We start from the raw sequence: 12,635 nt of genomic DNA, 5'->3' as shown, positions 1-12,635 counted from the left end.
AAAAGTTTATATTAAAATATAGGACTACAGTGGTTAGTATTATTTTCCTGAGGTGTATTTTTACATATACGTAACAAGTATCTTAATAATAATTGTAACATACATACAATGATGTAAAGTGTAAAATCGAATAAATCGATTATCATAAATACCAAATGGATTTTTTATATTGTATGTTACTGATAAGTGTACAATATGATGAAGAAACACTCCGGTACAAATAAATTTTCACGTATAAATTATGTATATATTGCTTTTAAAATGATTATTGTAACTACCTAGGTAAATGAAATAAAATTTTATTATTTTTGTTAATTACTCACTTTTATTTCTCTAAATACACAGTTATAATTAATTATTTATTACTCATTAATGGCAACTAAACATATATCTATAGTTATTGATCTAATTTTTGGTCAACATAATCTCTGAAATATCAGATACGTGATTGTTCCACACCCTATCGAATTCTCTTTTTAAAGTTTTCACTACAGCAAGTTCAGATGTGATCATGGTCGTGTCATTGTTGCAGTTGACTCTAGATGTGTCGTAGTCTAGGGATCCTATTATTGCCACAGCATCGTCAAACGTTCCCGTAGCATCTATTAATAGGAATTCGTGTTCCAGACGTTCTGTCGATTTTATGACCTTCACCTCGATTCCGCTCTCGGCAATAGATTTGAGATTATCCCAAGTATTACTATTGTGTATTGCGATTCTAATTTTGGGCTTGTTCTTTTGCTGCACAGCGATGAGACACTTAGTAATAATTTCGCTTTCGAGGCTTGGCACACACACGTCAACTGTATTGCTGGCGTGAGCTATCATGTAATAAATGCAGTAGAGATTATCTAAACCTATTTCTTTTACTCGTACGTCATCACCATCGCCGTAAAGTAACACTTCGTTGATATCGCTTTTATTTGGAACATTTTTAAACACATTATCCTTTAATACTTTTAATGCAATACCGCATAATATTGACCCACTCGCGTATAATGTTGTCTTCCAATTCATATTTTAATTTAACAATATTAACTTCGCTACGGCAAAACTGTTGTCTAATGTTCTCTATAATTTTATTCAACTACCCTCTTCTTTGATTGAATAATAGGGCTACGATAATATTATGTTCTTTGTGTTATTTAGTTTTTGCAATTTTATTGGGGGTAACAATTTAATTAATTTACCACTCAACATTTCTATTTGTTTATGTAGACATATATATCTTTTTTGATATAACCTGTATTTTAACAAATAGCGTTTCAAGAATTTAACAATTGAAAATGCCACTTTTGACGTTTCAATTTTATACACTCATATTTTTAATGTTTTTTAATGCAAATTACAATAATTTCTTTAAAATAATATATACCGAGAATTATTTTTTGTGTAGCTTAATTATGAACAAAATGATGTCTCATTCTAGAGCTAGGAAGGCAGTAATTGCTAATGATGCTGCTTCGGGGGGACGTCACTCTATCAACAAAGCCTCAGGCGATGGCACTATATCTAATGTAATCCCAAAGCACTGTAAGCAACGCAGTAGAAGCAGTAACAAAATACCGAAGAGCATCCGATACGAACTAGAAAATGCCCTAGTTGGAGTAAGCGCCTAAATAAATTTTATAAGCAAATATGTACAGAGAAATCAGAGGTCGTCGATTGCAAAGCAGGCTTCAACGAATCTCTAGCTTAGTGGTTATTTGGTCTGTGGGTTGTTTTTGTAATGATATACTTCATATATACGATGCACATAATCCGATCAATATTAATTTGTTGTGAATATTTACCATTTTATTCAATCAAAGTTAAAAAGATGTTCTTCACTATTATGTATTTTATCAGTTACGGCACAGGTAATTACTAGTTCGGAATGGATTTGGGATAGAATAATCAGAAATTAAATATTGATAATGTACATACTATACTACATATTATACTATTTTTGAAAATGTTGCAGTTATGCGATGTTTGGTTTGAAGAGATCAAACCACACCTAGTGAGGAATAATATAAAGGTGCACGTCCATGAGAGCTCCGGCGACGGCAGCGATGGAGGCGAGGTGAGCGTCGACCACCAACGCCTGCCGCCCGGAGCGCCGGACTGCTCACACCTCGACCCAGGTGCTGCCTCCGATGTAGGGGCCTGTCTCTAGTTTCAACATCTGTTTCATTGACATTATTTATCCCATACCTAGATATTACAATTATTTATTTTAATTTCTCAGTGATCATATATTCTTTAACATATCGTAGTTTGATAGGAATGACATGGAATAGATTTTGATGAGAGTTTTGTTTATATTACAGCATCTGCCTTGAATGTGTTAACATAAAAATAAGATTCATGAATTAGGTTATGGGTACATTTTTTAGCATCCACGTCGCCTGTCTGCGAACTGTGCCGGCTGTTGTCCAACGCATCGCGCAGCATCGAGAGTGCAGTGTCGCAGGCTGCCAACGCGCTTCCCTCAGCGAATGGATGCGCTGGTGGATATGAACGAAGCATCGGTATGTATACAACTATGCTAGCTCTAATTTGATATAGATAACAACGTAGAGAACACAAAACTGAAATGAATCAATGAAGCTGATATGAAATGCATTAATAAAATATTTAAAATAGTTTCTGTGTATACTCTACTCGTAGCAATGAGTAAGTATATGTATAATCTACATATATTTTGCTACTAAATGTTTTGGGTTACTTTAATATTTATCATATCTATATTATTATTCATACACAGACAGACAGATATATATATAGTTGTCATAACAGCGTCTGTTCATCAATTTGAAACCTACGCACATATATTTGTATTAAGCTCGAATCGACTGCTACGCATGCTACGATAAATCGCTACGAGTAGAAACTCACGCACTACGGTCACCCAAAGGTCCATAGGCCATTAGCATTATAAATTTGCATTTCTTTGTATATAATTGACAATTTTCAAGTAGATACTTATTTGGAAATCATCGTTTTATTCAAATATCAATTTTTTTTATTAAAGTATAATAAATTTTACTTTTTAGAATCAATGTCATAATTCTGAAACTAAAAACGCCAAACTACTTTGGAAGCACCGAAAACGACATTCGTAACAAGAGGAGAAACAGTTACTTCAACACAACTGTCGAGTGCCCCGTCTTTGTCGTGCATACAGTATCGTAACGTCTAGGAGTCAGATATATATAGAGATCAGATAAAGATAACATACTGCGGCGACCCCAAATAATGGGATGGAGTCAAAGGAATGATGAAAGTAAGACGTTAAAGCCACCAGCTCGAGCACTAGTAGCATCGGCACCCTGTAATATTTTACCTACCTGTAATACCTATTAGTGAAAATGTTATTTGCAGGACGTTATTAATATAATTGGTGAAAAGTTTGACAAGCGATTAAGTTCCATGAGGATATCTTCCACTATTAATCTTATACTAACACCGGAGAATTTGCACCGAGATGCGAGAGGTTGTAAGAAAAATCCAGCTTGGAGGTGAAACTCGTGTGAACTTGACTTGATGATTGTTCTCGTTATATGTTACAATGCCTGCTAACGTGTCATTTAGATGCCATTTTTTCTTCATTTATGTCGTGAACAATAAACATTGTTATAATTAAGAGGCTATAAGACACTCAAGTAGCGCCCAATATACTTCGTGCATTATGACATGTTGCATGTAGAATTAATTTAAGCGTTGGTCAATAAGGGGCGCTTTCATTTTTTTAGTATGAAATGTACTTTATTTCTATGAAATCTCACTATGTTAGCCAAACATACGCTATAGAGCTCAATGTATCAATTCATGAATCTCAAATTGTTGGCTGGGTATGTATGTCTAGATATTATACGGGTTACCTTTAGAGAATTGATTGCTATAATAACTTTTTTGTTTATTTGTTTTACATTCTTTAGATGTGTTTCTTTGATATGATAGGTACATACAGTTGTTTTTAATAAAAAGTGTATATTTTAGTCAGTAAACGAAATACCTTATCTAATAATATTATTGCAAGCGTAGCGCACTGATTTCTTTTGATGTTCATTTTCTACACTTATGTATGACAAGGTCGGGAATTCTGAAAAACCGGAATCTTGTATATACAAGATTACGGTTGAAATAGCAAGTACCATTGTCATAGTTTGACCTATTTTCACAATGCCTGATGGTCCTTTGCCCACTTGAAAGTGACAACCGGAATCTTGTATATACAAGAAAGATTACGATTGTCACTATAAAAATAGCGGTTAATTTTTTACTTTCACTACATCAAATTATCTATGTACAGCAGTCATATCTAACATTCGTCATAATGTAACTACTTACTAACATTACGTAAATACTTTTAGTGCTAGTTACAATTAAATAGACTTATTCATGTTTCGATCGCTTTGGTAATATTTTAATACAAAGTTTAGTCTTCTTCCCTTTTTACTTGTCAAGATTTATAAAAATTCTTGGACCAATAAGATTATTTACCTTATTTCGCTCTTACTATTGCGATTGGAATAGAGTACCTTACGTCGAATTTTATAATAATGATATTATCTACTTATTATAGCATTATTATATTTATATCTGTATTCGTCTTTATGGAAGGTACCTACAAATACTAAAAAAAACATTACTTTCCAGAACGATTAGAAACTACGATATTGCATTGTCTATTATTATGTTAATCCTAAAATCGCAAGAAAAGACTTGAATTATAGCGACTACTAGACATAATCTCGGCTTGTTGTTTGCTTGATTATTAATGAAGGAAAAGACGAATATGTAATTATCTTGTTGATAAATCCTTACTAATATTATAAATATGATAGAGAATTGCTTCTTGGCGTATTAATTTATGTAGGTACAAGAATTCTATCGTGCTTAATCTATGATTCGGTCGCATGGATTATGACGCGGGTAAAAAATAGTACCTACCAAATAATGAACTAATAAAAATATTTTTCTACCTACCTACGATTAATTTTGTTTTGTACTCTTGTGGTGACGAATATGGATTTAAATAATTTATTGTAGGTATTTTTTAAATTGAAATATATTATTATTATTTTTATGTCCAGATAAGATATATTTATAATGCTATTAAATATCATGCATTATCTAAATAGTCGTTTTACTTTGATAATGAAAAGAAACGAGAGATATATATTACTTTAAGTATTTTAACATTATTTTACTTACGTAATTGTTTTACCGGTTACCATCAGATCGGGTTGTATTAGGTTTGCTACCATCATATTAAAATTTTATATAATTACTAAAATACGTGAAATAATTTCAGTCATATAATAATTAAAAACTCCCACTCTCTCTTGATACGGTATTTGAATGAATACCTTGTATAGACTAAAGAGAGTCTATTGAAACACTAAACGAGTAAAGTTGCATATCAGGACTGTGCGCTCAGATATTTAGACGATTACTAAAAGATGTAGTCTATTATAGACTGATTTATGCTGTATGGACTATTCTTGCAATGTTCCGTTTTTATTTCGATTTGGAATCTTGTGTTGTGTGGTATAAAATCTGCATAATAGGAAGGTTGTATTGGACCAGTAGAGTTATGACAATAATGTTTACAGTCATCATTTTAAGTTTAGCCGGACATTATATATAGGAATATAAAAAAATCCTTTTTTTACAATTATAAATATAATTAATTTAATGCAATTCTAATTGCATGTTAACAAAAAATATGCATGCAAACGAGAATTTTGAATGAAGCTCCATGTATTCATAGGTTAATAATAAACAGTTTTTTTCACACGCGACACTTTTTAATTGGTATAAGTATAACTTTCTTATAATTACATCCTTACTTACGACTCTTTACAAAATTACAACAGACTAAATAAGTACAGAGTGCTCTTCACACGAATAAAATAATTTACAAAAACAGTCGAACATATACATCACGCTCACTATATTACTAAATAAATAAGTCACACGTCACCGAGCTTCGATCGCAACCGCGACAGCGTCGAGCCGTCGGGCCGTCCGGCCGGGGCCGAAGCGCGCACGCTCTTTGGATCCAAGAAGAGTTTATGGAACGTCCTCGCGTCACACTCGCACTCGCAGAACTCCACGCTATTAATTCGTGTGCTTCACGTAATCCGTTTCGTAGTAGGCGGTAGTCCCGTGGGTGCCCTTCCTGTCGAGCGCTCGTACGCGCACGAAAAGAAACGCGGCAACCAGGGATGCCACCACTAGCACTAATAATAACATGACCAACCCCGCCACAAACGACGGCACTGACATGCATATTGTCTCCGGATCACTTGCTGGAGACTGGATGACCACGGTCTCGTTTGCTGCAGCATTATTTAGTGCAAAGTTAACGTCACCCGGTGCTACAACTTGAATAGTGCGACTAGTATTCACATCTGTCATCTCTTGAGCATCGCGCTTATAAATTCGTGTGTGCGTAGATGTTTCCCTCCGCCGTCTAATTCCGACTAAACTCTCAGGTAAATCTTCTACGGATCGAGGTCTTCCACCTAATGTTGCAAGGTTACCATGAGCTTCATCTTTCCTTTTGACTGTATTGTAAACTCCACGACGACCTGGCGGTGGTGGGGGTGGTAAATTAACCTCATCATCTTCGCGTGCTGGTGCCGGTGATGACGGACTCGGTGCATTAGGTGTTGATGATACTTGTGCCTGTGGGGGTGGTACTGCGTCATCGCGTTTTTCGGAGAATGAGCCTGTGGCATCTGCAGGATGTCGAGGATCAGGGAACGCCGGAGGTACGCCGTACTCAGCATGAGGTGATTGTGGCGGCGGGCCATACTCAGCAAGCGGAGAATTAGGAGGTCCATATACTCCAGCACTAACAGTATTGCCACCTAGTAGTGGAACTCCGTATTCATTACCAAGACCGCATTTCGGTTCGGGACAATTATATCTACATACTTGAATTACGCACTGGAAATGAACATTCATCGAATCTGGGAATTTGAATGCTTGGAAATAAGCAAAAGATACCACTGAAGCCGATGGACCGAAATTCTTTATCTTTTGGAATTTGCTCATTATTTTCGGTCGCACAACACATCCATACTGATCGACAAGTTGAATAGGCGCTCGTTTACCATCATGAGCTACACAGTTTCTGACGAGCATGTCGAATTTATTTTCATCGTCTTTTATAGCAAGTACCATTGTCATAGTTTGACCTATTTTCACAATGCCTGATACTTCTGAAGCCCATGGTCCTTTGCCCACTTGAATTTGCATCCAGCATTGCAAGTTGTCGCCGAGAAAGTTTGCTGTAACTGCATGGAGCATGTCCACTTGAAAAGGTCTGAAAGTTACTGCTTTTTCATAGAAATCGTACCACGTGCATCGTAATTTTCGTGCTTGATCCCATACTTCTTGTACGTATGGGTCGTATTGAACAATAATTGTGTTCTCAACATAAGATCCACTTGGAGTTGGGCTTCCGTAAGTGGCAACGTTATGGTTTGCTGAGCTAGACATTCCACAACTGTTGAGGAAAATTTCAAATGTTGCGCTAAGGTGTCCCGTTCCTGGCTTGAGATGCATGCAATGTGGGTCACTGTAGAATCCCTTTGAAAATATCATACCATAGAATGGACGATCAAATTCTATATTAACTCGCATATGAGTTTTCTCGCATTGCACTTGTAGATGTTTAATTTTTGGACTATCTGGTGTAGCGAGTGGCCAAGGGTCGTCCGTGTGTCCGGAAGGCAGTGGCGGTCCATAACCACCACCTGCTCGATGTTCTAATGGTAACGAAGCGGAATCCACTGGAGGCTCGCATAATGCATCCTGAAAGAAGAAATATGATACATTAATCAATTAGAAAGTGACTATTAATATGAATAAATTTATTTTAGGGAATAGTATAGTTTCGGTGATGAATATAGAGGTGAGTTCAGTTTTCAAATTTTTCATAATTATTACTTTTCTCATTTAAAGTGAGTTACATAAGATACCTTTGCATAAAGTTTCATGTTTATGAACCCAGAACATGATTTCTATTGTGCATTGATCAGTCAGCTGGTTTCTCCTTTTATAAATTACTAATAAAATATGACATTACTACAGAGATATATTTTATTAATCATTGGAGTATGTGGAGGGGCACATTCCACTCGTCGCAGTCTACTTCGCGCCTCACCAACGCGTGCGGTACAGTCAGCTGCATTATTAAATTAAATGACAGGGTGGTCAGTACTATACAGAATGAAAGTCTAAAAATTATCTTAGTAGAATAGATTTCCACAACTATTAAATGATATACTTTTTCATAATAATTATGCACAATAATTAATCATATGTGTTAACCTGATTATTATTTAATGTTAGAATATTATTATTGTCACACCATAACTATTATTACTAACAGTGAAGAAAATTGATAAATAATTATGTATTAAATTCTTTCTATGGCGAGGCATTCGATAATGAATTACACACCTTTTTTTCGTAATCGAAATACGTATACATACTATATGGTATACACTTATACTAGACTATACACCACACGTATATTAGAGATACCTTAATTTAAAGGGATAATAGTATATAATAGTAGATATAGTAACTCTGTTTACCTATATTTTTTTATTTATTCTTTGGCGATAATGCCAATAAAAAGATCGAGAAACAGCCAACTATAATATGAGTCCGACTGTACAGGGCGGTTGGCACCTCGCGGCTCGCCGCGCCATCCGGCGAGCGCTGAGGCGTTCTTTTTCTTTCCGACTTTCTACACTGATGGATAGCTCGTGCAAGCAATTATAATATTAATCAGCGCAATCATACTGCCGAGATGAGTTCCAAAGATGCTTTCACGATAGTTTGCTGCGTTTATCTTAGCTACCGCGTTTAATAGAGAAACGTGTTTACGTTAACGCATCGATGTAATATAGAATATATGTTTAATTAGAAAATTCTTAAAATTATTAATCAATATTAAAGACATTACTGTACTATAAATATACATTTCAACAAGCAGGTATATGAAATAGGTCACTGTTGGTATTTACATATCTTTTTCCTGTCGTCTTCACAACAAAAATGACAAATCAAAATCTTGCAAGTAAATAATACGACAATAGAAGGTAGTAATATTGTCGAAATACTTACAATTACAATAGGAATTTCGAGATATTCTGTTTACTGTAGATACGAGATCGATAACTAATCTTGTTAAAAAATATAAGTATTTCTACTCTTTATGCTGTAGGATCTAAAAGAAACTATCCATTTATATTACTTTTACAGCGGTATTAAATTTTAATTGATACAGTGTCAGTCAGGTGGCGATGTTTTATGAGTATTTTAGTTAACAGCACAATGCTTTTTTATTTTGAATAATTATACGATCAATATTTCTATACAAAAGTGGATACAATATTGTTACTAAGTACATTACGATTGTTTCTAAAACTTCGATTATGTTATTGTGTGCCTATTTTAGTTTTAACTGCTAAGAGAAGAACTTAATTCATAAATCGTATTATAATTATTGTATAAAAATCAGACTCTATTTAAGTAGTCATAATAATGGATGTATACGTTGGAAAGGCCATAGGTAGGTTTAAGTATAACCTTACCTATAAGATTATGTATTTGACTGAATTTTTTATTGGAATTAGAAGACATTAAACAAAAGGTTAAAGATACTGAACTAGAAGTATTTTTTACTTGTAATTAAATAAAAAGACATTGGTGCAAATAAACATGTTATGTTACAAGTACCAGTCATGTTTTCTAAACCGGTTAGAAATTACCTACTGATCGAGATTGTCAGTTGCGGAAGAAAACACTGGACCTATAAACAGGCGCAATACTTGACTATTGGAACTTTCTTTAACAGATCTGGAGATGCAGGTTAATAATTACTCGAAAGTAGTTATTTGCCCGGTGTGATATTTTTGTAACACCAGACTCTGATACAGGATTTATGTATTTGCATTCGCGGGAAGTTTTTCAGGGCTATAAGCTGCATATTTTGAATATTTGACCTTACTCTCCAAATAATGTTATGGATTTGTTTTAAATAAACCACGTTTATTTAACTTTTGCATTTGTAATATTTATAAATAAGTGTTATTTACATAGGTTTATTTTATTTAGGAATAATATGTTGGTGTTTACATTGTATCTTCACTAGCATAAGTAAGACATCTTAGTAATTATCATTCGATAATAATAATATGTGCCTGATATTTTGTTTAAGTAAATTTATAGAATTTGATACGAAAAAAAGATTAATTGTAAACGGTATTGTTTTCTCAATGTAATTATATGGGCTTGAGCAGAGATCATGTGAGTAGATAAAGATGGTACAAAACAGCAAATAATTTATTATTATTTACTTTTTGATTATACCATAATGATAAGATTTAAATATAATTCTACTAATGTATTGTTTTACTCTCTCTTTTCACAATAAAAACGATAGTACGAACGTCCTCAGGGCATGCCCGTAGAAGATAATCTGTATTAGAAAGCATGCTTATATGCGATATATGAATTGAGACTTTGTTCTCTATGTAAAAAAAAATTGATGCTATTAATAGGTGGATATTAGGTATTTATAAAGAACTGGTTCTGGGATACAATTATTTTTAGAGTATTTTCTCATGGTCGTTAATACTGTAATCTCTTCCTTTACTTTCTTGTTATTTACTGAGTGTATAATATAGTCTCAGTAAATAACAAGAAAGTAAATATATAGATTATATATGACTATACTGTTAGGTAGTCCTACGTGATTTTTCAATGAAATTGTATACAGTAGAGTAGTAAGTTATAAATGTTGGAAAACAAAATATTGCAGTTTGGCTACGTGGCTTTTATAATAAAATCCCAACTTCAAATTAAAACACGTAAAAAATACTGTCGAAGAATCATTATACGGACGAAGAGGACATATCCTTACGTAATAGTTTGAGCTTAAATATTTTACAGGGATATTTTAAAAAGGCAAAGAAAAACAAACCTACATTTTACCAAAAATGGTGAGAAAGTTGTTTAAATGAATGCGAAATTAATAGAACCGGATTTTTGTTTTGCGTCCTACAATGTTTGCCAATACTAACAAGGTCGAGGTTATTTATGTTATTCTGATAATTGTGTGCAAATACAATTGCGTATGTACTATTTTTTACCATTTCAACTATCAACTATCTAGTTAATAACTGCAAAGTTTATTTTCTACAGATATGAGGTACGCTGTTAACATCCAATACTACGCAAGTGAATTAAAATCTCTATGTATTAATCTAGAATACGGTGTCAATATACCAAATTTAATTTGTAACCGTAAACCATTTTATGCATAATTGTTGTAAAAAAAACAAAAATCTAAAAACCTTCATAAAGTCTTATATAGACAAGATTAAGATAAATGTCGTACAACTGAAAAATATTAACAGATAAGCATTTAACATAATATACTTTTATTTTTGTATACGTGCATCATAATAAACGAAAAAAGTGAAGTCTAGGCTTTCTGTAGGTATAGGATGCGTATAATGACTTCTATACTGACTTTATAAGCTCCACATTGTTTTCGAGCGTTTTGCGATCTGCTTGAACGTGGGAAGTGTGTTTGAGTATATGTCCTATCAGATGGTTCGTGATCGAGTAACTCAACCTGCTTCGTGGTGCCTCACCCATGCCTCAAACTTTTTCCAAGCAATAAATAACGTCGCTTTAAACTGACATGAACGTGAATATATAATTAGAAGTGAAGGTCGCGGTAATATATCTAGCTACGGATGTGTAATCTTTTCTTTTGAACTTGCCATCGCAATGCAACTTTTACTGTAAACACGCGTTGCTCTCTGTCGATAAGCAATAACCTTGCATACCTATAGGTACCACTTTCATTTCAGTAACACGTTTTCAAATAATAAGTGAAATCAACAAAATGTATTGTGAACATGTAAATATAACGGTTTTTATTTTATTTCCATTATAGTTAAAGAGACTTTCTTTTGTTAAGATAAGTGCTTATGCAAATAAAATTTTCTGAGTATTATCATAATTAGTTCAGTAGATAGAATTCGTAATAAAAAATTATAATATTTGCATTAATTTCCTATAAAATTTATATAATTTATTTTATATATATTATATTCGTTATAGCTTTTTAAATATTGATTATGGTTTTTTTTATTTTTTACGCATAAAACAAAGGTTTAAATTGCATAAATACAATTTCAATAAAATATTAAATATACATTAATATAATTTAACAAATGATTTTATATGCATTGACCACATTGTTGTAGATGTCTTTGTATACATTTCGATTAATAGTTGTGGTATTTATGATGAAGAAATCCTAAAGATAGAAATTAATGATTTCTTCAAAGTAAATGTACTTAAAAATATATAGATTAAGATAAGTATAAAAATATGTAAATATAAAGCAATTGTTAAGGATATCTTAAAACAAAAAAAGACTTCAAAAATATAAATCAAGTATATGAATAGCTAATGTAATGACAGTTTCGACTACTAATTTAGATTATTATGGATAGCTACCGTCTCGAATTTATGTACATTGGAATTTGAAAGTAGACCGATATTGAAAAAAAAACAGTTTTTTATTCAATAAATTTAAATGA

General features: G+C 33.1%; 3 protein-coding genes across 4 annotated transcripts in view; 1 reads left to right on the top strand and 2 right to left on the bottom strand.

The window, feature by feature from the left end:
- Positions 1-405: 405 nt before the first annotated feature.
- LOC131846055 (uncharacterized) lies at positions 406-1,020 on the bottom strand. The gene has a single exon (XM_059195276.1). It carries the CDS (start codon positions 1,015-1,017, stop codon positions 406-408), a length of 612 nt encoding a protein of 203 aa, XP_059051259.1. The 5' UTR covers positions 1,018-1,020.
- A 258-nt stretch (positions 1,021-1,278) lies between these two features.
- LOC131845961 (uncharacterized) lies at positions 1,279-3,840 on the top strand. 2 transcript variants are annotated; one of them, XR_009357664.1, is made up of 5 exons: positions 1,279-1,607; positions 1,964-2,126; positions 2,379-2,513; positions 3,039-3,268; positions 3,367-3,840. XR_009357664.1 is itself a non-coding variant. In XM_059195132.1 (4 exons), the coding sequence occupies exons 1-4, from the start codon at positions 1,287-1,289 to the stop codon at positions 3,050-3,052; spliced, it is 633 nt and encodes a 210-aa protein (XP_059051115.1). In that variant the 5' UTR covers positions 1,279-1,286; the 3' UTR covers positions 3,053-3,840. The 2 variants fall into 2 exon arrangements, 1 of the variants encoding a protein (XP_059051115.1); XM_059195132.1 differs by having other exon boundaries at positions 3,039-3,840.
- Positions 3,841-5,791: 1,951 nt separating this feature from the next.
- Positions 5,792-12,635, bottom strand: part of LOC131845920 (cuticlin-4) — a 38,254-nt gene continuing 31,410 nt past the window's right edge. The window contains exon 4 of the mRNA XM_059195081.1: positions 5,792-7,815. Within this exon, the coding sequence (XP_059051064.1) occupies positions 6,112-7,815 (1,704 nt within the window). The 3' untranslated portion in view covers positions 5,792-6,111. The remainder of the gene's footprint in view (positions 7,816-12,635) is intronic.

This window comes from Achroia grisella, unplaced genomic scaffold, assembly GCF_030625045.1.
Source record: "Achroia grisella isolate CSIRO2021 unplaced genomic scaffold, CSIRO_AGI_Agris_v1 utg487, whole genome shotgun sequence".
NCBI classification, from domain to species: domain Eukaryota; kingdom Metazoa; phylum Arthropoda; class Insecta; order Lepidoptera; family Pyralidae; genus Achroia; species Achroia grisella.
This window is presented reverse-complemented; position numbering and strand designations above follow the sequence as displayed.

Coding starts and splice junctions, on each gene's coding strand:
- LOC131846055 (XM_059195276.1), bottom strand. CDS start 1,017: ATGAATTGGAAGACAACATTATACGCGAGTGGGTCAATATTATGCGGT.
- LOC131845961 (XM_059195132.1), top strand. CDS start 1,287: ATGCCACTTTTGACGTTTCAATTTTATACACTCATATTTTTAATGTTT. Junction 1,608..1,963: donor TAGAAAATGCCCTAGTTGGA/GTAAGCGCCTAA, acceptor AAAATGTTGCAG/TTATGCGATGTTTGGTTTGA. Junction 2,127..2,378: donor CTGCTCACACCTCGACCCAG/GTGCTGCCTCCG, acceptor TACATTTTTTAG/CATCCACGTCGCCTGTCTGC.